At 36.8% G+C, this 26,077-nt stretch overlaps 1 protein-coding gene across 8 annotated transcripts in view; it reads right to left on the bottom strand.

Moving 5' to 3' along the window:
- The window catches only part of KDM6A (lysine demethylase 6A), a 206,489-nt gene that overhangs the window by 91,833 nt on the left and 88,579 nt on the right, over positions 1-26,077 (bottom strand). For all 8 annotated transcript variants that reach the window (XM_029930769.1, XM_029930770.1, XM_029930774.1 and 5 more), the window contains 2 exons: positions 14,442-14,500; positions 5,780-5,900 (listed from right to left, as the gene is read on the bottom strand). In XM_029930769.1, the coding sequence (XP_029786629.1) occupies positions 5,780-5,900; positions 14,442-14,500 (180 nt within the window). The remainder of the gene's footprint in view (positions 1-5,779; positions 5,901-14,441; positions 14,501-26,077) is intronic.

Genomic DNA, 26,077 nt, shown 5'->3' with positions numbered 1-26,077 from the left:
GCTGCTAAACCTTCAACAAAGAAATATTACAGGTATTTTAGAAACTTAAGGCATGGCTAAACTTAACAGCTACTATTCAAGTTCTCAGCAAGAATTTTTATAATAAAGTTCACAGTATCTTAATTAATGAATTTATGTACTTATGTGTTCTACATTAAAATATAAAATTATAAGGATGCCTGGGTGGCTCAGTTGGTTAAGCAACTAACTCTTGATTTCAGCTCAGGTCATGATCTCACAGTTCATGAGTTCGAGGCCCCACATCGGGCTCTGTGCTGATGGTGTGGAGCTTGTTTGAGATTCTCTCCCTCCCCCTCTCTCAAAATAAATAAATTTAAAAAGTTTTTTTTTTAATTTTTAATTAAAAAAATAAAATAGGGGTGCCTGGGTGGCTCAGTTGGTTAAGCATCTGACTTCCGCTCAGGTCATGATCTTGCTGTTTGTGGGTTGAAGTTCCTCATCGGGTTTTGTGCTGAGAGCTCAGAGCCTGGAGCTTGCTTCGGATTCTGTCTCCCTCTCTTTCTCTACCCCTCGACCACTCAGGCTCTGTTTCTCACTCTCAAAAATAAAATAAACATTAAAAAAATGTTAAAAGGAAATTAACATTGGCACAATACTTTTAAAAAATAAAAATTTGGGGCGCCTGGGTGGCTCAGTCGGCTAAGCCTCCGACTTCAGCTCAGGTCAGATCTCACGATCGTGGGTTCGAGCCCCGCGTCAGGCTCTGTGCTGACAGCTAGCTCAGAGCCTGGAGCCTGCTTCCGGTTCTGTGTCTCCTTCTCTCTCTGACCCTCCCCTCTCATGCTCTGTCTCTCTCTGTCAAAAATAAATAAAACATTAAAAAATAATAACAATAATAATAAAAATTATAAAAGACAGGAGGCATTTTCACAGCTTACAAAAATGGTTTCTAATAGGAAATACATATCCTTGTGCCTTTACTTATTCCTTCTGCCTTGGCATAAAATATATGACAATAAAAGTCCTGAGTCTATAAAAAGTATAAGATCAAATCTGACACCTGGAAATGAAGTAGTTCCTATAGAAGAGTAAGGTAAAAAGAAAGTGGAAATGCTATTTCACTCAGTGGTTTCAGGTCACATGTAACAGTACAGGGGAGACAAGCCAAATGAACTGGTGAATGGGAACTTTTAGAGAAAACAAACACACTGTCGGTAGAGAAAAAAAATTTTTTTGTTAAAAGATGATAAATAAACAAAGCCAGCTTCTCCCCCCATCTTCCAGTTTTCCAGTCCATCCTATGAGAGGCATTTATCATTTCATAGCCTCTTACATTTAATTTACCTATGCAAGAAACACTAAGCACTTGGGAAAATGCCAAACTAACATCCACATCTCGTTTGGGTTCAGCCATTTCCTTTGAATTGTCTCTGTAATTCTCCTCTTCCTAACTCTTTCATAGTAATTCCTTTAAATAAATCAGCACTTACCATCCTTAAGTACCGAATTATAAGGGAATTCATACCAGTATCTAAGCCAATTACCCACAGGTTCTCATTAAAAAAAAGCCACAGTCTTTACCTTTAAAATCCAAAAAAGTTCCAATGTTGACATATTTAAGGAAACATAAATATGTAAATATTAAGAATTTCTACATAATCTTCATTAAATGAAATAGATGCACTGGCATTAACTGACAGAAAAATATGGGTGTTATTACATCTTATTTTGCATTTCCTTCCTTCACATGAAGGAAATAATTAACAGTCTGCCAGGATGTGAAAATTGGAGGCATTATGTAAAACTATTTGTCAAAATTAGTGTACTTTTATTGAAATGATTGTACACTGCCTAAAATCTATAACGAATATAAGCAAATATCATTAACACCATTAAAAAGTAATGAAATAAAATTCTGAATTAATTATATGACATAAAGAGGCAACCAAATCGACCTGAAGGGGGATATCATCTGAAACAGGGAAGAAAGACAACAAATGCTATGTATGTACAAATGCCATGTAGAAATGTCACCCTGGAATGGACTCTGGTTCAGATAATGTTAAATTAGTACATTAAGAACCGATACCCCACCCACTCACTAAACACATGACATCTCTACTGGCCAATTGAAAAGTAACACCATATGACCAAAAAGTAAGCTGGGCATTAACTTCGCATTTCTGAGGATGGGCAGAGTAACAAAAATACAAGTATTAAATTTTAGGATGGGAATATGGATTTCACAAACAGTATCTAAACTGGCCGCAAACTGAGGAGTTTTAGATATATAGTAGACAAACTGAGAACTAAAAAAGAGGGCTGAAAAAAAACATCAGCGACTTTCATATACATATAAATCTTTACAACAATCTTGTAGAATGGGGACAGTTACTCTAGTACTACAGACACAGAGAGAGGACCAGAAGAGTAAGGCATCTTGCCCAATGCCACACAATTAGTCATATGGCAGGGTCACATTTTAAAACCAAATCTGCTTGCTCTGAGAGTTGTTTATATAGTATCAAACCAGAATGAATCTATTTCAGAGATATATTTTGGTAAAAAAATTTACTACCAGAGATACAGATAAAACAGGAGGCCCTGGAAACCACTTCATGTGTAGGTGAAAATAAGAAATCTACTATAAAAATAAACTGCATTTTATCATCGAAAGCCTCTATACACTATATCCCTCTTCAGGTGTAAGGGAGAAAGAAAATGAGGTGCAGAAGACCTGATCTGTAATGGACAGACTGTCCACATTGCTCCACACCAAAATACTCTTTTTACCCAATCCTCATTCCAGTAACAGTATATTTAGGGAACTGAGCCCTGCTCAAAACCTGGACATAACTGGTCTAAGAGCAACCACATCTTTGATTTAAAAAAAAAAAAAATCAATTGACAACGGCCATGTGCCCTATTTCTGGCCAATGACATTTTGCAAAGTGACGTATTTCTGAAGAGATCGACAGGAAGTCATGATCTTTCTTCTTTAGGACATGATGATCAGATATTTACTAAGCACTTATCATATGCCAGCACAGCACTACGCACCTATTCCACTATTATATAAGCTCTTTCTAGAGGAGGCATGAAAAATGAATCATCTCACTTTGATTATATCCTGCAACTTTACTGAATTCATTTATTACTTCTAAGTTTTTTGGTGGAGGTTTTCGGGTTTTCTACATTTCACTTTGATTAGACCTGGCCAACTTCCTTAAGAACAAGCCAACACAGAACAGAGAAAAAAAATGAATCTTTGATGAAACCTTGGATTAGCTGAATTAACCCATCCTGAAGGCTGTACTTCACATTATACAAGCTTTGTTGTTGTTGTTGTTATTTTAACCAGCTTCATTTGGGAGTTCCTGAGCTTGCAGCCCAAAGCATCTGTACTATTAAAATGTGCTTCTAGGAGACAGCTTCATGGAGTGGAAAAAGTCATCAGATGTGCCACATCTACGCATATGAATCTAAAACGCTATCTAGCCACCTAAGGGGAAAGAGATCTTCAGATTTCTACCTTCATTTGCACTAAATGTTAAGCACTTAGAATACTATACTGAAATACCTCCTCCTCAACTAAAAATGATATTCCTAAAATTCTCCTGAAACAGGGAATACTGGAGAGAGAAGCCTTAATAAAAGCCAAGGTCAAATGAGATAAACATCAAAGGCAACCTTTTCATTATGGAGAAGAGAAACAGCAAGGGTTCCTAAAACTCTTTTTTTCCCCCTATGTTCACACAAATGAAATAAACATCAGAATGATATCAAGTATTTTAACAAGAAAACTGTACTTACTTAGGTAAAACAATTTTTCTAATACTGCTATGACTTGAAGGTTTGTTAGCCTTGAACTATACCTGAACAAACAGAAGTTGTACACAGGAAGGTCTGTGTTGAAGCTGAGTAAACAGTAACACTTGTTTTTCCCTTGATTAAAGAGGGATTTTATATTCTGCCACCTTCATGGAAACAAGAGTTTTTTTGCAACCACAGAATTATGGTTGCCACTGGATTGATGTTCAGAGATAGTCAAATTTTATAATATGGTAAACATTATGGCAACATTTACCAAACCACTACCAAAACCATATCTGTCACACGTAATAGTCATATTGTGACAATATTATCAAAGGACCAAGTAAGTGTTTTTGTATTATAAGTCGTTTTAAGAGTCTTTGTTAGCTAATAATATGGTGGATGTCCAAGAGGAGGTTAAAATATGCAAGGTAGCAGATTTGAAATTATTTTCCATTTCAAATCCACTCATAGCCCATAGTACACAATTGACTCTCGAACCACACAGGTTTGAACTGCATGGGTCCACTTATATATGGATTTTTTTTGGACACAGTACAGTAGTATAAATGTATTTTTTTCTTATGATTTTCTTAATAACATTTTTTTTCTGTATCTAGCTTTCTTTATCGTAAGAATATAGTACACGATACAGGTAACATACAAACTACGTGTTAAGCAACTCATGAGGTTAATTTTTAGGTTAATGATGAAGTTTCCAATCAACAGTAGGATATTAGTAGTTACACTGTTGAGGAATTGTTAAATACAAGTTTTCAACTGGGGCAGGGGGATGGGGGTTGGCGCCCATAACCCCCACATTGTTCAAGGCTCAACTCTTTGAGAAGTGCTGCTCTGTGTTTAAGGAAAACTGGTAATTTTCAGGCATCCTTTATTCTCCATACTACCTAATTTTACCCCTGCATCATTCATCTCACTGCACTTAACCTTTGACAATTGTGTAATAATCAAAATGCTTCACAATCTACTTGTTTAGTGTTTTTGGCTGTATACCATTCTTTCATATCATCAGCATTGCTCTTTATAAAACTCATGAAAGAAACAGTATTTGCATAACTGTCTACTTAAAAACTCTAGAACAATTAAATGCAGTTTTTAAAATACCTTCAAGGAGTACCTTATTGGTGAATTCAAATTACAACCTACTGTAAAGTCTCTTTATCATTCTTTATCTCCCTCTCACCTCCTCTGAGGATCAAAATAATCTGCAATGCAGATATATAGAACATCGCAACCATTATAGTCATAAATTCACATGAACTTAAACTTTATTCCTAGAACTTCTAATCCTTCAAAGAGTAATGCTTTCGTTGCACTGGAAAGCACTATTTTCATGAAAAGCCCAGTAAGACTTATACAGCACAAGAAACTTGAAATTTGAAAAATATCAAATTTCTATTAATACATAAAATATTTAACCAACAATGTCTTATCTTTTCCTAAAGATGTTTATATTCACAAACCAGCAATTCAAATGACCGCAGATAATAGTATTTTTTAATACTTTAGATAGAAGATGTGCTTTGTTGGTAGAGGTCAACAGATTCCTAGCGTGACCCATGCAAACAGTCAGGATAGGGTCACAGATACACCAACATTAAGTAGCCCCTTCTGATCTCAATGATGGCCAATCGCATATAGTGGACTGATTTAGATGTCCAAACTGAGATTGAAACCTCCACCCTTTCCTGATGACAGACATCAATCAAAACTTAAAAAAAAATTTTTTTAATGGTACAATCAGTTACCTATGTCTTAGGATCACAGCTACTTTGTACCCTGCAACCCAGCATTGTATATCTTCCAGTTCACAGCTGGTTAAAGCAATTCTTTCACCTAAATTTTCAAATTTTCTTTTGAAGTGCCAATGCCAATATAAATTCCAACATTTCTCAAAGCTCTAATATTTAACGACAACCCTCTCCCCACCTCATTCCCCCAAAATGCACAAAATGAAACATTGGGAAAAAATCCAATAACCTACCTTTAAACTAGACTCATAGTCTGTATTCACTTTGAACATAAGCCCAAGTCGTAAATGAATTTCCTTGGCTCGACAAAAGCTGGGATCAACATAAAGCACCTCCTGAAATGCTTTAATTGCCCTGAAAGATATAGACATAAGATATCTTAACTTTTTGAAACCTGCATGAATTTTTGCTTCGTAGCACAGTAAAACTTCTGCTTTATGCAAAACAGTTTTAAAGAACATGTGATTTACGTGAATGTATTGTTTTAACAAAAAAGAGTAAAAAGTGGCACCTGGGTCTTTTATATAATTGAATGTATATCATCTAATATAAAAGGGAAAAGGAAAATCAGATGAACGTATTCTCAATTATCCAAAGAAGATTTTTATGGCTTAATAAAATTCTCAGTTTAAATAACTGATTTCACTGTTTCTGGAATTTCCTACGGTAAAGAGGGGTGGGGCAGATAGGATAGTTCTATTTTTAAGAAAGGAAAGGTTAATCCTGTTTCTAGTCTACTCTATAAGAATAAGTCTTCATTTAAAACTCTGCCTTCTATATTTAGATTTAAAATCCATATGTACCTTATTTTTTATATGTATTTTCCATACAGCAATACAATAGTCCTGGCATCATTTGTAGAAAAGACCATCCTTACCACAGCTCTCCAGGGCCACTTTGTCCTAAATTAAATGTCCATATTTATGTGGGTCTGTTTCTGGGTTTTCTATCATATATCACTTTCCATTGGTCTATCAGTCTATTTTTGCCCCAGATTCACAATTTATCTTTTATAAAAGGCCTTGATTACCAGTAGAGCAAATACAAGCATAAGGAACACTCTTCACTGAATACATTTTTATATGCCTTAATGTGATCATGTAAATGTACTTACTAAAAAACAAATTAAAATCATAAGGAAAAATGTCTACTTTGAATTTTGAAAATTATACCAGCTGTAACATATGTTGATCATCATTTTAAATCTCTTTACATTATTTAAGACTTATCCCAAGTACCAGCTAATATATTCTTTACAAAGCTTATCAACTATTCTCTGCCTCTACTTAGAAAGGCGGCTATTTAGAATCATAGATGATCCAAAAGAAAAGTAGAGCTTTTATATCAAAATACCATAACTCAAAAGAGAGCACAATAATTCCTATGTCTTTTAAGGAATTTTATTGTGATTGATGCATTATTGATTTACCCCCAAAACACAACTATGTGTGGCTGTGTCCATGTTTATTATAAAATTAAGGATTCTAAAACGTAATGTTTATCATGAGGGGCGGGGGGCAATAGGTCTGGCATCAGATACTTTTATACCTGATAAAATACTTTCTTCCTGAAGAGAAGGTTGGCATCAATGGGTGGGCGTGTATGTGTTAACTGATATATACAGGTAGAAGGGAGTTAAAAGACCTGACAGAAAAGAATTGGCAGCTCATTCAAAGGCACCTTTCTATTTCTCAGACTTCAAGATACTTCTCTGCAAGTTAAGAGGTTCTCTTTGTACTTTTCTCAAATCTTTCTAATAGAAGGAGTTCCAGTTCAGCCTCTATTATTCTCCTGGTCATGACTAGTTCTACCACCTTCTAATAAAATAGGCAATTTTGGGGGGAGGGGAGACAGCATATAAAAAGTTAGGGAAAAAACAATTGCAGCTATAAAGGAAGCCAATTAAAAACGATACAATTGGAAAAGGGTAATGCAGGGGTTTGAAGAAGCTTCTGAGCTAATAGCAATGTTTTATTTCTTGACCCAAATGATGGTTAGGAATGTTTATTTTATAAATAACATGTTAAGATGTATACTTAGCTTTATACATTTTTAAGTATGTCATATTCTGTAATAACAAAAATTTAGGGTGATGCTTCATAAAATGCTAATTAAATACCTTAACTAATGGGTCAGAAAACTCTTGCGGAATACGTCGGAATAAAGCATTGTCCACACGTGCCAATAAAAAAAAACCCAGGCAGGCCTGAGTCAAAGATATGAAAGAAGAATGGAAGTGGAAGAGAGCAAAGAAAAGAAGAAATAAAGGAGAAAAAAGAAGTTAGGAAAGAAAAATGGTCTAAGGAAGGGCATGTGAGAAAAAGCAATAAGGAGAACACACAGCATCAGAAACCAGCCCTCAGGAGAAATTATTTTCTACTCTGTCTCAGTTTCTATCTCCAGCCTTTCTTCTGAACCCCTAAATTTGGGGATGTGTTTTACTCCATAGGTGCCTTTGGTGCAGACATCTCATCCACTTGGTTCACAATGTCACACAAGTACAAAGAAACATAGGTTTATTTTTAACAAGTTTTCTATGTATGTTAACACACTAGAAATTAAAAACAAACATTAACCTATAAGCAAAAACACATGTTCCAACATACTAGTCTGGGCTACCCTATGTTTATTCTTTAAGGACTATTAAAAGTGTCCATGAGATGGTATGGCCAACACATATCAAATCATCAAGTTCTTCCCACTGTTGTTTCAAAGGTTTCCTCGAATTCAGTACCTTGCAGACTGAATGTTCAGTATCTCATTACTAGACTACTGAAATAGACTCTTTAAGGACTATTCTTGCTGTGTTCTGGCTTCCCTGTTTCTTTAAACATGTGACTCCTGTAATTGTCCACTAACCATGATACTCTAAGTCAAATCACCATGTGGCATCTAAGGTCTATTCAACTCTATTCCCAGTTATGACCCAACATTGTTCTTCCTCAGCTGCGACCTAGCTTATTTCAGAAATTTCTTTTTGCAAATACTGGCCCTCTCGGCTTTGTGGTTTTTCCTCAGAATGGTCTCCTCATCTGAAATATTTTCATTCTTCCGCTTCACCCTAAATCCACTATTACCTAAAAGACTGACCACCCAAACTCAACACCAACTTTTTTTTTTTTTTTTTTTTTTTTTTTTTTGCTTAGGGTTAACCAGCAGTTAGGTCCACTCTATAATCAAATCATTTTATTCTCTCCCTAGTGGTGTGCTATCTCCAGTCTTTCCAAGTGGCCTATTCCTTAAGGTCCACATTCCTCCTTTATTTTTTTTTAATATTTATTTATTTGGGGGAAAGTACAAGCAGGGTAGGGGCAGCAAGAGGGGGACAGAGGATTCGAAGCGGGTTCTGTGCTGAGGCTGACAGCAGTGAGCCCAATGCAGGGCTGGAACTCACAAACCACAAGACCATGACCTGAGTTGAAGTCAGATGCCCAACTAACTGAGCCACCCAGGTATCCCCTCTTTTATTTTTAATTCTCTAAATGATACAGAAAATGCTTAATTTTAATAGATGTTTACTAATACCATCACTTTTATAGGTGGCCGATTGGGCTTCTAGTGGGGACAGGATGGCAAAGCTCCAGTCTATTTACTGAGCTCCCCTCATCTAATCAAAACTATCTAAGTTCAGTTTCATTTCCTTTTCGCAACTTTTACCTATTGTCCCTGTGTGTTCCTCAGTTTTTCCCCCACCTTAGGGGAAAAAAGAAAAAGGTAGTGTGTGTGTGCATGTGTGTGTGTGCGCGTGCGTAAGCAGGGGAGTGTGTGGAGAAAATAGTTACCACTTAGACTACATTATAATTTTGGTCATTTTACCATATTCTTATCTCATCAAACTGCAGGTAGCCAGAACATGACCCCCGCACAACAAGCTGGACTAAAAGTACAAAGACCTACAAATTCTGTTGGCCTCAGTATTCTGATTGACAGAGACTTTTACAACATGAGAAATGGCTACCCAAAACTACAAAACGATTTCATGATACAATGCCTGGAAAGGTTTATGGTTTTCAAATATCAAAACATAGTCCCTAGAAATAATTTGGGCAATATAAAACACTAAATTTTTTAGATTTATGAGGAAAAAATGCCCATGATAATTATGCACAGCAATATGCACTTTTGTTGTGTCTAGAAAGTCATTATAAAGAAAAGGCTTTCTCAGGATTTTACCAAACTATAGTAAAAATAATGATATTAACTAAATGTTCCTAGCATGGTTTCAGTACATTTAGGAAGAGACATAATAAAACATTTAACTTTTCTAAGGCTAATAGAGCAGAGTCCAGAGATTTCCCTCAGGAATATGTGAAGGGATATATGGTCTAATACCATAAAATTTCATACTAATAAAGGGGAGAATATTCTAGCTCTAAATCAGTAATAACATGTATACAAAAAACAGATATCTACTCCTACACATACATATTAGGAAATTTAGAGGCTCCTTTTAAATTAGACCAATAGAAAGATTTGATGAAGTAATCAAAGAGAAAACAAGACAGAATATTTAAAGGTGGAGATGGTAGGAGAAAGCAGACCAAACACAGTACATAGCACAAAGTTACATAGGTAAAGAAAATTGCTTAATACATTTTCAGGGAAATTTTCATACACTGTGACTGACACAAAGAATATATTTAGAGAAACAGTAGGCTAGAAGGACCATTTGAGGTTGAACCAGAGAGGACCTTAAATGTGAGGCTAAGTGAGAAATATCACACAAGAGGGACGCCTGGGTGGCTCAGTCAGTTAAGCATTGAATTCTTGAAGACTCCTGATTTCAGTTCAGGTCATGATCTCACCTTGAGATTCTCTCTTTGCCCCCCACCTTAGGCTCGCTCGCTCACTCTCTCAAAATAGATAAATAAACTTAAAAAGAAAATACCACACAAGAGTTCTTCACCTTGCCATTTGCTAATGTTTTACACTTCATGGCTTTTCTGCTCTTTCTAGCCATTCTTCATTTCATTACCCTAGACAGTGGGAGAGTCCTTCCCTTCCCCTATTGCAAACATTTATGTTTTTATCCATAATTTCCCTGGAGGTTAATTAGCCCAAGCCCTTCCAAATTCTCTCCAGCAATCGATGTGTCACTGGTAAGCATAACTTTACCAGAACTGCCTTAGTTAAATGCTAGTTTTGTCAAAACAGAAATGTACATAATAAACACATGTTAACATGAACTGTTTCATTTTAATGGAACTATACTTAAATTAAACTTTAGATCTAAGAGCACTACTTTGTACTATGGCAGTTCAAAAATAGATCTTAAATATTAAGTTTTTGCCAGATTCCATGTTAGACAAGGCTCAGGAAAAATGGTAGTATCACAATGACATTAGGTTTATCTGCACCTGAAGTGGTCACCACAACGGAGGACAGAGATTCCTACTTTTAAAATACTTGTGATTGGTACCGTGCTTGAGGAATTAATCCTTTAAAAAAATATTACTTGTAATGTGTTAATATTGTTGTATTCCCCTCCACCTCATTCCCCTAACCCTTTTTAAAGTCAATAATCAATCACATTTCCTTACCAGGCCAATCAATTAGGTTTGGGAGCTTAATTTCCAAAATCCTATGCCTCTAGCAAAGAATTATGTATCTCTTAGATCTGCCACCATACGAACCTTGTGATATTGGTCAGTGGGAATACAAAAGGCTATAGGCTAGAAAGAGAAGACTGATAAGAATTTTCAGGGGGATATAGTTACAAGTATGGCTACAAGCTGTAATAATTTATTACTGTATGTATTTTAATTCCTCTCACTCGAGAATATAAGTTTCTTACTATAAGGAAAGAAGAAACACAGTTCAAGGTACCCCTAGCAATGTACCACCTTCATGAGCAACAACAAGTGAAAGCATGGGCATACGTTCATGCACCTATAAAGGAATGGCTTTATATAGACTGGTTCTAGGTCTCTGATGTATGTATTTTACATTGTGCTTCTGTATCTTTCCCCTCTGGACATCTTTTTTAAGTCTGGCCCCACATTACAGAGTAGGATCAACAGTAAAACTGAGTGATCACGCTAAGTTCAATGAAGATTTTACAGCTGCCCTGCTACTTTCTGACATGGGTTCCTCTAAGAAGAGAATGCAACTGAACGTTGGAAGAGCTGACCAAAAACAAATGATCTAGAAGCTAACCAATAAAATCAACTCCAAAAGAAATAATGGGCAGAATACGGCAAGAAACAAGGCAAACAAGTTAACAGATAAAACTATACTTAATAAAATTGTTCTCAATAATTTTAAGTCACCATCACCAACCCCAACACACGTTGGTCACACACGTTATCACCAAATACTTAACCTAATAATCACTGACAGAAACCATTACCAAATACCAAATTTTACTTAAATTACAAATGCAGTAAAGATACAACATTCTGAGATATCCTAGGAAGATCCTTAGAGCTGACAATACAAAAAATGTATAACATTTATATAGTTATATATAAAAGAGTATAACACACTCTTTTCTAGAAACCTTTTTTTTTTTTTTTTAGGAAATCCCCAAATTTCATGTAACTAATTTCAGATAAAAGAAAAATGCCTGATCCCAGCAATCAACAGCTACTTACAAATAGAACTAAATAAAACACATAGCTTTAAGCTGAAGAAGTTCCTATCACTTAAGGCTGTACTCTGAAACTCACAAAGCACTTACTCCAGGCTAATTCTGCAGTTGTTCAAGAAACAGCAAGGCAAGTTAAAAACAAAAGTTGGGGCACATAGTTTGTGGAAACCATCTGACCAGCAAAAGAAAAAGACAGTTAGGATGGATTCAGACAGGGTGTCAAATGCATCATTTTAGGAAGCAGGTAGAGTTGAAATTCAAAACATAAGAAAATGGTGGTGACCAGGACAGAATCCAGAAAGCAGAGTACACCTGTTAATTCAGATACTGCACTGTCCTTGTAGCATTCAGTTTCATTTTTTAGGTCAATTGAAGGATACAGAAATCATGTATAAATAAGGAAGCATGTAATATTAATAAGTCTCCTAAGCTGACATGGTCACATACTTATTAAAGCAATCCAATTTTGAACTGATGGTTTCACTTCATTACTGATTTTGTATCTTCAGTCTACAGGGAGCTTACAAGTTTTCACAGGCAGGCAAAAAATGGCTGCTGTGTGGTATACACATCCATTCCTAAGCTATAGAGCTCCTTGCCTCAGGTTTAACCTAAATTACTTGTGGAAAGAATAACTACCTGTCAATCCTCAAACTTGGGGACAGGATATAATAGAAAAACAAAACAAAACAAGAGATTGGGGAATCTGGGCATAATCTTGCTTCTGCCACTAATTAAACAGTTACAGGATATGGAGTTATACACACGCGCACGTGTGCGCACACACAAACACATACACCTTGGTTTCATCATCTACAAAATTGAGGGGATAAAATTATCTCTAAGACCACTTCTGGTTCTAAAGTTTAGAATTGTGTATTTTATGAATAGGATCCTCAAGAAACTAAGAGTATTTTAAAACAGTCCTCATCTATCCTTGGTTTTAAATATGATGCACTGGACATGAGGTGAAGAGGCTTAAGTTTAGGACTGCCCTACAGTAATGGACAACATAAGAGGAAAAATAATTAGAAGGCTTCTTCATGAAGATCAATTAAGTTTTGTAGAGTTTACAATTACAAACAAACTGAGTCACCTGAATGATTATAATATTCCATATACACATAGGTGTTCTCGAACAATGCAGTGCTTCCACAGATGATCAAAACCCAACAGAACCAAAAGCAAAGAGGGGAAGAAAAGCATATAGAAAAAGTCATTCAAGTCTGCAGTTTCATCTTTAGGGAAACCATATTTAATCACTGCCAATCCATACTTAAAAGCTCTATAATAAACACCCAGGGTACCCAACAGGTACATGACAGGGTTATAACCTTTGGCCAAAACCTTCCTTTGGACTCTCACAGCAATCACTCAGGTTAAAATTATGGAGAACATAAGGGACTCTGACAAAATTGGACATGCTTCAAATAAAAAATGTCTAGATGGGGCTTTATGGTTTACAAAGTGTGTATTATCCCATCTGATCAAAACTCTGTAAAGCAGAAAAGGTCAGTGACTACAATGCACTTAAAAAAAAAAATCTCTCTCTCTCTCACACATACACACACTGGAGGAAACAGATCTAGGGAGTCTATTTAATTAAAGATCAAATTAAGTGACAGCATTGAGACCAGAATACAAGTCTTCCAACTCAAATTCTATGTAATTTCCATTGGAAAGCACTATTATTTTGTTTGGTAAACAAGAAAAACAACAACGGGGCAAAGGCACTACAACAGGGCCATGCACTTTACAGTTGATAAAATCTTACGTACTACTATCATATTTAACCTCTGACTCTGAAAGTAGTACCATTATTCCTTCATATAAATGAGAGAAGTGAGAGCCTGTAATCTGGTGCCTAGTTACTGCAAACTGTAAAGTACCAGCATGCATGTGCGTGTGTGCCCGTCAGAGAGCAGAGGGGTGGAAACAGCCAATCTTGTCTAGAAAGTTGAAAAGATAATATTGGTCATCAAAGACCATTTACCCACCAACCTCAAGATTTGAGAGCATCGTCATTCTCCAGTTCAAATCACCTGGAGACCACCGATCCATAATGAGTGACTGAGAAATTCCAAACATTTTCCAATCTAAGCCTTCTTTAATCAGAATCTCATACCATATTCTTTTAGGGTTATTATTTCTGAAGGAACAATCTAATCATTTCAAGACATTACTGGAAACTACAGGCTTAGTGACACTACAATACCTTGTATTTGTATATACGTACATATACAATATTAAACAAAACAAGTCATTTACTGGAAATAACTGGAGTTACTAGTTTTATGTCAACTTACCACTGAAATGCATTGTAATGGAAGTAGACCAAACCAAGACCATATAAAAAGGCAGCATTCTGCAAATAAAGGGAAAAAGAGAATTTTAGGAAAAGCATTTATGTCTAATGTATATGATGTTGTTACTATAAAATACAGTATCCAAGATGTTTTAAGTCATAAAACTACCCTGCCTTACAGTGAATTTACAATATATTTCTAGAACATCAAAGTAACAGTGATGAGTCAGCAGAAGGCACACGATCCAATCAACTTGGAGACATTCTCTGGTTGTTTTTAATCAAATCTACTCTAAAATTAAAAAACTGTGAAGCATAATTTAATGGACACATCTAAAATAAAAAACTATTACTCAGGAATAAGAAAATGCTTGAACTATGCTATCCTATTCTCTCTTGCTTTTTTATCTGTATCCTTTCTGTGGTTCCTTGTTTCTTTAACTAGATTTAATTTTATGTTCAGTGCTGCCAGGATGGTAATAGTTAGAATTCATAGGAAATGCACAATATAATCCTACAACAAAATTTTAGTGTTAAAAAAAAAATGACACCTTGCCATTTACATGTGGGGCTCTAAACATCAAGAATTTCCTTTTGCAGTACAAAACAGAAAAATGCTTAACCAGACTCGTTCTGATCTCTGGCCTCCAAAACAGGAACTATCTAGCTTTTCCTTTTCTCAAAAAGGGCAAATGTTTGAGTAGCTATTACATTTTTTTTTTACCAATAAATAAATAAATCTGTTTTAGTAAACCTAATCTGTTAAAAAAAAAAAAAGTAAAGCTTTCAACACTGACCCTTGAAAACAAATTTCTCCTAACCTATATTCTAAAACATGAAAATTTTAGACTCTTAATGATATGCTTCTTGCCATGCAGTCTTGGATTGCATTTTCCCAGAGGCATACCCTGAGACAGAAGGTTTTATGATCAGAAGTTTATTTGGGAAGTGATCCTAGCAAATACCAGGTAAGGGAGTGGAGAAACGAGGCAAGGAAGGGAAAGAAGCCAACGAAGGGTGCAGTATGGCTGGTTTTTACAGCTGGGACTGATTCCTGCTAGGGGTGGGACATTCCTAAATCACCTTGCCCTTTTTCAGAGTCATTTTGCCCAAGCGCAGGGGACTAGAGTACTTATCCCACAACTGCTATCAGTCACTGGTTAGAGAAAAAGAATCAGCGATGTTTAAAACATAAACAAGACTGTAAGCAGTCGGGTGACTTTTTGGCATGTAGTTATCTTTTTTTTATACTAAGCTTTCTTCTGGATTATACTGTGCATTTCCTCTGAGTTTCAAGCACCTTGCTGGAAACACTGGAAAATGTTTCTTAAGTACATCTTAAAATGTAATAAATATGAAGACTTAATTTCATTAAATCCTCATTACCCTCAGATTTCCAATCCAGAAAGTTACATGCTACAGGAGTATTCACAGATGTGGACATTCACAAAGGTCTCAGGAAAAACATCTATTTCAAAAGTTTGTATTTTTTTAATTTATTTGGAACTGGTTTTAAGCAGGATCATTCATCACCCCCACCCCCTGAAAGAAGGTGAGCAATTACTAGGTGTTAGGAACAATACTCAAAGGCTAAAGAAGTCCAACTGATTAAAACATAACTTGCCCTGCTCTCAAGAAGAACACAACCTGAGTGTGTGTGTGTGTGTGTGTGTGTGTGTGTGTGTGTGTGTGTCGGAGGGGGTGGGTGTGGGGGGGAACAGTGATATTAAGAATGTAGGCAGGAGCGCTTAATTCAGTCATGAAGTGTTCTACCCAGAAACTCTAGATTTGAAAGACAACTGTGTTCTTAGGTGAGGGAAATGGTAGAGAAGGGAGCACAGCTCAATAACAGGTTGACATCCTTCACCAATTTAGGTAATTACCCAGAGAAGGTGGTGTGGGGGGTGGCGGAAAGAGAGTTTACTGAGAGGAATTTCTGCTTTCAAGAAACACCCTGCATTCTCCCAACTTCCTTACTTTGTTCATTGCTTCTCCTTCCCACTCTAGGGTATCTTTTCCCTCTCCCTGCCACCTTATAAATTCTATCGTTACTCAAGATCCATCTTTAATGGCCTCTTCGCCAGGAAGCTCTACTGCTTCTCTCGCCTCAATCCAGAGGTAATCTTTCCAACCTCTAAATTTGGGCTTAGGTCTCTATCCTACGGCATTATTATGTAACCGTAAGAACTTAATTTAACGCAAAATGCCAGTAACATTTCTTTTTAAAGGTCCTAACAACCCTATGAAGTAGTAGAGGGCTTCATTTATAGAACAAACAAGGGTCAGAAACTTGCTCAAAGAGACAGGTGGTGGTGGACACAGGAACTGAATCTAGGCCTGCCTCCAGAGTTCACTTGGTAACTGCTGTGTTTTTGTTATTTGTGTACTGACTAAATCCCATCTCACCAGACAAAAGTGCCACAAAGGTAGGAGTGTTAATCATCTGTGTATCCCGTTATTACCTAGCACAATGCCTTCTACATAGCAGATGCCCCAAGGTTTTGCAAACTCAATCACCCAGTATTTAAGCGCAGTTATTGAATTCAGCTCCCTAGATGACACATAGTATGAGGCGTGGTTCCTATTAACCAGGAGCTTATATATCTGGGCAGAGTTAAGTCTCATTTGTCCGTAACAGTAAACACTGTAATTCAAACATTCATTGAGCATCTATTATGAATCCCAACAGAGTTATTAGCACTGGAAAGACGGTAGGAAGCAGACAAAAAATCCCTACCCTCAATGACTTAAAATTGAATGACAAAAGATTATAAAAGTGAGTGCAAAATAATATATTCCAAGCTACAACCATTGAAGAGTTGGTGAAGTATAATAAGGATGAGGAAAAGAGGTGGCACTTGGGTACTGTATCTCAAGGATGGCTGGGAAAGGAGAAAGAAAACCAAGCAATCTCAGCCAGGGGATCCAAACCACACATCTTTAGACACACTGACCTGGAGGTCTTACATATGCTCTTACATAAATGAATTCCTGAGGCATCTAGGTGGCTCAGCTGGTTAAGTGTCTGACTCTTGGTTTCGGCTCAAGTCATGATCTAATGGTTCGTGGGATTGAGCTCCAAATCGAGCTCTATGCTAACAGTGTGGATCCTGCTTGAGATTCTCTTTCCCTCTCTCAAAATAAACTTTTTAAAAAAAAATGTATAGTCTTTGCATAGAATTAACAATCTGATTGTAGCACCACCAACCATCCCCTACTCCAAGAGTCACCTTTGAAGGTAATCATTTTTTATAGGAGTATCATTAAGAGATAAAAACAAGCCAAACTATTGGAAAAATATCAAATTTCTTAATCTTATTCTTCTCAGATACTAATCCCACATAGCTAGTGGTGCACAGTGGGAACAAAAAATCTACTACTCATCCTACCCGGGGACCAAAAAGGGGATAGGGAGGTGGAAAGCATTCCAAAGTCCCAAGAGCGAATTTCCAAATGCCTTCTGGCTACCTCCACCTTTTGGATATACTACAAATACCTGAAACTCAACAAATCTTGGAATGAATGGGAGAATCTGATGTTCTAACAGTACGGAAACTTTAAAAAAAATTGTTAATGTTTTTATTTATTTTTGAAAGAAAACAGACCATGCGCAGACGAAGGGGCAGCGAGAGGGAGACAGAGAATCTGAAGGAGCCTCCAGGCTCTGAGCTGTCAGCACAGAGCCTGTGATGGGGCTCAAACCCACAAACTGAGAGATCATGACCTGAGCCAAAGTTTGATGCTTAACTGACTGAGCTACCCAGGCGCCCCGATACAGAAAATTTTAGATAGTGGTAACAATCTCACCAGTTAAGCAAGACAAAAGTAGTCCTATTTTACTTCATTTACCTCCTTCCCACCAATAAACCATATTCATTCTACTTATAAAACTCATTTTACAACCTAAAAGCCTCTGAATCCATCCCCTCTCCATTCTTACTGCCTTTCTCTAGGTAATTTAGGACCTCAACTTTGTCTACTTGGCCTCTTACAATTGTTTCCTAACTCCTCTTCCAAATTCTAACCTCCCCTCCATGTACTCCTTTCAATTACCTCCCATTATCACTGCTAGTGAGCTTTCAAAAACTCAACATGACACTGCTCTATCTGAAATTTCTCTGAAGAGTCGCTACAACCCTAGAGTGGCTCAAAGGGGCTTCATTTTTTTTTAACCTTGCTCAATTTTCCCAATCTCATACCCCCACTTCTATCAAGACAAACAACACACACATCTACGAATAAAATATGCTCTTACACATTTCTGACTATAAACATGTTTGCTTCCTCTGCTGAAAACACAAGTGCCATCTTCCCTTCAACTCACTTCTCAATCTGGCAAATTCCTATCCATCCTTTAACACATCACTCACCTCTTCTTTCTACAAGTATTATGTGACACATTTCGAAGCCCAGAATTAGGTTTTCTGATACATGTTTCTAACGGACTATCTTTGTCTATTACAGATATGCTACTTATCTCCTCCACTAGAATAGGAGTCTAAATGGTAGAGAGGGACTCAATCCATCTTTTGATCTCTATGGCAAAGTAACTGCAAATGCAAGTTATCTAGGAAAGATTTGCTGCTGAATAAGTCAATCTCTTAGAGCCTTAAATAACCTGTTACACATTTTTTATCAAAGAATTTATTTTTTTTAAATTTTTAAATGTTTTAATCATTTTTGAGAGAGAGAGAGAGAGAGAGAGCATGACAAGAGGAGGGTCAGAGAGAGAGGAAGACAGAATACGAAGCAGGCTCCAGGCTCTGCATTAGCTGTCAGTACAGAGCCCAACGCGGGGCTCAAACCCATGAACCGTGAGATCATGACCTGAGCCATAACCGGACGCTCAACCAACTGAGCCACCCAGGTGCCCCTCATCAAAGAACTTAATACTCTGCTAAATTCAATTTATACTGAATTACTTCCCTAATTTGGACACTTAAAAGGGGTTTTCCTAGTTATAATATAGTAAAAGATGTTACAAAAGCTCATTATATCCACCATGCCCAAAACTATAGCATCAGAGCAGAAGTTCTGCTTCCAAAATCTATGTGTAATATTGCATATTGATGAGGCTGTAGAAGCCATCAGACTTGGGTTAGAATTCCAGTCTTGTCATTTATTATCTAGTAATACTCTATTATCTATTTTTTCAATGTTTTATTTATTTTTGAGAAAGAGAGAGAGAGAGCGTGCGCGCATGTGATTGCATGAGCAGGGGAGGGTCAGAGAGAGAGAGGGAGATCAAGAATCTGAAGCAGGCTCCAGGCTCTGAGCTAGCTGTCAGCACAGAGCCCGACGCGGACCTTGAACCCATGAACCGTGAGATCATGACCTGTGCTAAAGTCGGACGCTTAACCAACTGAGCCACCCAGGCACCCCTCTATCATCTATTTATTATCTATTATGAAACAAGTTAATTGATCAGTATCACAGGGTTGCTCTAAGGAATGAAATAAGATTGAACATGTAAAATACTACCTGGTGCTTGAAATTTTTAGGAAAACTAAAGGGACAATGTATCTAACACCACCAAAAACTTATCTGGAACCTGATAATTGCTCCATGGATAAAATATGATACATAAAATGCTTGGTTAAGTGTCAGTGCTGTAAAAACAAACAAACAAAACCCTGCACATTAAAAATGAGAGGACTCAGAAATAAACCAGACTTATGGACAAGACTACTCAAAGCCTATGCAACATTATAACCAGAGGATTTTCAAAAAAAAATTAACAAAATTAACAAAACAATGAAGTTGGAATGCTGGCAACCCTTTCCTTAGAGCAAAACCAACAGGTACTGAGGTACTGAAACAGCGGAGAGCTGTGACTGTACAAAACCAGGATGCCTTTGTGAGAAAGAGGATGCAGGTACTCAATATTTCATTTCCATAAGACCTGGACTTCAGCACTCCTGCTGCTAGAGCGACAGCCAAGCTAAGAACTTTTCTTTTTCCTAAGAAGGCTATATTTCCATTATCTAGAAAAAAAAAATTTAAGTGAAACTGTAAGACTTTCAGGTCATACAGACACAATTTTAACTCCCTTATTAACCAGTACCATGAGTTAATCTGTATTACAAGTATAGTCTATTTTGCAACAACATGTATACCTTCTCTTAACTGTGTTCTATCCTATTACAATTACAATCAGACAAAATAAAGACATTTCTCAGCCTCCCTTGCAGCTAGGAATGCTCATATTACTACATTTTCCCCAGGGAGAGATGTATGAAGGGATGTCTATGATTTTATGATTCCCTTAAAGGAAAGGGTTGTTGCCCTCTGCTTCCTCTTCCTGTTACCAGCTCCTCAGAACGTACAACTAGCTCCAAGGCATCAGATAAAGACAACTCAAAAAAGGAAAAAGAGACCAATTTCAATCATGAACAAAAATGTCAAGATACGACATGTTAGTGACCCTAATCCAGAAAGACTTAACAATGATAAAAACATATTACCAATTTGAACTTTACTTCAGAAATACAAGATTGGTTTAAACAGAAAAAAATATAAAACTATCTCAGAGGGTGCAGAATAAGCATTTCATACAAAAGAAAAAGGTTGACTTTTAAAAAGAAATTTTTAAAAGTTGGCTTTCATTAGAGTAAACAAATTCCTTTCTATTCTTAGTTTGCTAGTTACAAAAATGGGGGGGGGACCTAAAGTAATCATACTTAATGATGAAACATTTACAACATTCCCTTTAACAAGGGAATTAACAAATGTCCTCTATCACCTCTTTCAATTAATCCTGTGCTGGCATCCTAGTTACCACAAAACAGCAGGTGACAAGATCAAAAAGAACTGGAAATGAAGAAACAAAATTATCATTAATTAAAAGGTAGGTTAATCTACATGAAAATCCAAAATAACAAAGTTAAATCAGACAAGTTAGTAAAAGTTAGTGAAACTGCTTGATATATTTAACTTAACATACTGCAGGTCTATATATCAGTAGAGATTAGAAAAAGAAATTAAAATGACATTTATAATAGCAATAAAGTTGTAAGATATAAAATACACTTTGCAATATGCACAAGAACTTTATAGAGAAATTATAAAATTTTATTGAGAAAGACAGTAGTCTCTTTACAATGAGAGTTTCTTTTTTTAATGTATAAAATGTACAAAGTCAATGCAATTCCAATTAATCCCTGGAAGTCAGTGTTTTACTAAACTTTATGACTCTGATTTCCAGCACTATAGAAACTGACTAAACTGAACAAATACTGAGACAAATCAGAGACTCTAGATCTGTGCTGTAGTAAACCCATTTACTATCTATCTGGCCCCTGCCTTCTTTTCCCCACTTTGAGGCCTATACCCCCAACAGTAACCCCAGGCTCTAAAATAGGAGTCCACAAATTATAGCGAGTCAAATTTTTTCTTTAAAGCCTAAGAACTAAAAATAATTTTTACATTTTATAATGGTTACACTGTCTTTTGGCCCACAAAATCTAAAACATTTACTATTTCTTCCTTTTAAGAAAGTTTTTGGGCATCTGCTCTAGACCCATAACTTGAAAGTTCCCCAAACACCTATTGTACTTTCGTGTGCTGGCTCAGTTCCCTTCTTGGAAAGCCTCTCCACATCTCTTAGCTGGAAAACTCCCAATAATCCTTCCCTCAAATTCCAACTTCTCTGTGGAGTCTTTCTAATCCCCTCTCCCCATACCCTTTACTCAAAGAGACACACTTCTGCCTCCCTCATGGCCCTCAGCAATGTTTTTGACCACTTACCAAAAACGTATGCTTATTTGTGTCTTGCCTCACAACAATATGGGCAACTTGTGAGCAGGAAGTATCTTATCCCTATATTGCCAACAAAGCCCTTGTTAATAAATGTAAAAGCCATTTGGTGACCGACATAAATAACGTGATAGAAAAATTCATTGGGGCACCTGGTGGCTCAGTCTGTTAAACATCCAACTTTGGCTCAGGTCATGATCTCATGGTTCAGGGGATTGAGCCCTACATCAGGCTCTCTGCTGTCAGCTCAGAGCCTGCTTCAGATCCTCTGCCCCTACCCTGCTTGCACTCCTTCAAAAATAAATAAAACATTTTAAGAAGGAAAGGAAAGGAGAGGGGAGGGGAGGGGAGAGGAGGGGAGGAGAGGAGAGAAGAGAAAAAAGAAGAAGAAAAGAAAAAAGAAAAGAAAAGAAAAGAAAAGAAAAGAAAAGAAAAAGAAAAGATAAGAAAAAGAAAAAATCCCTGCAAAGTCAGAAGATGAGCTCAGATTCTACTAGTCCCCTAGTTTCTGCAACCTTTAATTAATGCTTCTTTCAGACAAGCATACTACCATAATTCAAAAGCTCTTCTTTATCTTCTTAAATTCAAGTGGGAAAAAAGAGTAGGTTTTATTTATTTTAAAAGTTCATAATTATTTTAAAAAGTATAATGTAATTGTTTAATAAAGTATACTTAATAGAAGATATCAGGAAACAGAAGTTCCCATTTTAACATGTGTCCCTACAGTCTTCTATTTGTAGACTGAAACACATAAGAGCAATAATAACAGCATGCACACAATTTTTTATTCCCACCTTTCTACTTCATACTATAAATCGTAACAGCAATTTCTAAACTTGGTCCTGACTCAGGGACGCCTGGGGGGCTCAGTCAGTTAAGCGTCCAACTCTTGATTTCAGCTCACATCATGATCTGCACTGAAAGCCTGCAAACGGCTTGGGATTGTCTCTCTTTCTCTCTCTGCTCCACCCCCACTAGCACACGCTGTCTCTCTCTCTCAAAATAAATAAATAAAAATTAAAGGGAAAAAAAACGGTAAACTTTTTTTTTTTTGGACTCATGAAAGAGCCTAAGTTTTGCGGCTGTTGTTGAAGGGGATAAGAACATGGTACTATGAAGTATGCCATTGTGGCATAAGAATAATCTTGAGCTGAAAGCATTTGAGTTCCTTGAATCCCTCATGTGCCAAAAACAGAGCCTCCTAAAATAATCCGACTGTCACAACTCCCTCCCATAGGGCAAGTCTAATGGACTTTGTCACAAGACTATAGTATCTCCCATTCATAAGGGCTCACTTCTCTTCCCCCAAAGTTGTTCCCTTATGTGTCCTTTCTCCCTCTCATCACCTACTCAGTTGGTATATAGCTCCAAATTCTAACCACCCTTGGAATTACTCATCACTGAGTTCTTCCACAGGTATATGTACTGCATGTATAAACAATTTTTCTCCCTCCTGTTAATCTGTTTTAAGTAATTCACAGGCCCTGACCATGAACTTAAGTAGTCACAAGAAAGTTTTTCCTCCCTATACTGTTTCTTAAATTATTATGCCATTTCTACATGGTATATAAAGTTGTCGTGTAAGTAAGCTTTTGTTTATTTTTAGCTAGCACTAGAAAGGTATTTATTACAATCACTAATAGTCAAGATATAATGGCATGATACATGTAGTCATGAGAAAACTGGCAAATGTTCACCATTTCAAAAATGACTCATTTGTATTTAACTAGGTAAGAAAAGGTATGATCTGTCAAGAAATAAAATTTTTAATTACATAATAAACATTATTGAGTTTTGAAATGTTAACCAAAGATTAAGATTTAATTACTGATTACAGATCATTTGTCCAATCTGAATTCCAAAAGGCTCTAACAAAAACTAAATTTGATCACAAATCAGCCACCAAAACTTTTTGGGTAGGAAAACACAGACTTGAACTGACACAAGTCTTTCCTTACCACTTAATGTAACCAATCATATGATCACTGCAGAGATGTAAATATGCTGTTGCCACAGGGGATATTAGGTAATATAGTAAATGCATTAGTATCTTTCTGAAATCAAGGGAAACGGAAAGGGAAAGGGGAAAAAGGAAAGGGAAGGGAAAGGGAAAGGGAAAAAGGGAAAGGGAAAGGAAAGGGAAAAGGAAAAAGGGAAAGGAAAAGGGAAAGGGAAAAGGAAAAGGAAAAGGAAAAGGAAAAGGAAAGAAAAAGGAAAAAGGAAGGGAAAGGAAAAGGAAAGGAAAGGAAAGGGAAAAAGAAAAAAGAAATCCTCCCAACAGTTCGGGATGCAAGAATTTCAGATGAAGAACTGAGACCCTGTAGAATGGGGAATCGTTTTACTTTTATAAGATCAAAGATCTAAGGTTTAAAGAGATGTGGTTTGAAGAAGTAAGTGCAACTAAAACTCAGAAGATAATTATTGTCCGGGCCGCCAAGTTTTCTGTCTGCCTCAGGCAAGGATTATCACTCTCCGGAGAGTGAACCAGTAAACAAGATTTGCATCTAGAGGCTGGAGATTGCCATTTCCTGGTCAAAATAACTTTGGCATCTGTCATGCTGGGCAAGACGTGGAGTGGCCAAGGTGCACAAAAGATCAAAACCGTATTTTGGATTATTCAGTGCTAACTCCCCCTTTCCCAGCATTGCTGAGGCAAATCTGGGCGTTTCTTTTGATATTCATTTGACTCTGTTTACCTGGTAACTGACCTTGGTCAGCTGCTTTGTTTTCCCGCCTTGAAACCTTTATAAGAGACAGTTTTCTGAATAAAGCTCTCTCTCTCTTTCGCCTGATCGGAAACGGTGAGTTGTGTCTTTACTCTCTGCGTCTCCCTCCTTCTCCTGCCCCCCTTTTTCTCTCCCTGCCTCAGGAAAAGAACCAGAGACGATTCTCCGCCCAGCCGGTCGAAACAGGTGCCGGTCAAAACAGGTACCGGTCAGGGCGGACGAAACAGGTACCGCCGAACGCCGAGGACGAGCACGCCTGGCTTCGGTTAAGACAAATTATCTCAGTCATATTTTTTAAATCAATCATATACTTATATTCTTCAATTTATAATACATTGTGGGCATAAATCACACAAAATTAGACAAACTAATATAAAAATAAAAAGTTAAACCTAAAATCGCTGTCATGAATGTGAATTCAGATCACTACCAGCCACTAAGTTCACTGGGTGAATACTCATTGGATCACAAATAATAATGTTATATTGTTTATTGATACTTAGAAGATAGAATTAAAATAAGTGGCATTAATGTCTTTAAGTGACAAAATCTGGTATAAGTTCTTTATCCTGAGAGAACCAAAAATGCCTATCTACCCCCACACTTAACCTGGACCTGAGAACCTAAACCACCCCTGACTGTGGATGTTAATTATGACTTTCCTAGTCCTCCATTTTCATTAGCATTATCTTGCTTTTCCACGTGTCCTGACCAGGCACATGGTTTGTCCATTATTACACCAACCACCAACTCTTCGTGAAAAGCATCAACAATAGTTTGAGGCCCAAGATTCTTTGAATCCCATAACTCAAATTCCTTGCCCTGCCATAATTGCCATTTCCCAGACTATTATATACGTCGACATTCTCACCCAATCAAGCTCCCAAATTGAAGACCTGCCTTAAAATAAAGTTTCACTTCTCAATCAGTTCTGACCTCTCTTTCCTTCCTATGACAACAAGAAAGCTTTGCAGAAGTGGTATTCTTCTCTACCCTGATGAACAATAAACTCAGGTTTGTGTTTTTGGTATTTGGGGAGTCAGTTTTTGACACCTGGGAGGATCTCAAATTGCTTGTTAAGAACAATAAAGCACTACCAATGATAAATTATTCTGACGGCTAATTAGTATTCCATGTATTGAGCATTTGGCAATTA

Source organism: Suricata suricatta, chromosome X (genome assembly GCF_006229205.1).
Source record: "Suricata suricatta isolate VVHF042 chromosome X, meerkat_22Aug2017_6uvM2_HiC, whole genome shotgun sequence".
Taxonomy (NCBI): Eukaryota; Metazoa; Chordata; class Mammalia; order Carnivora; family Herpestidae; genus Suricata; species Suricata suricatta.
The sequence above is the reverse complement of the archived record's forward strand: the minus strand, read 5'-3'. Positions and strand labels throughout refer to the sequence as shown.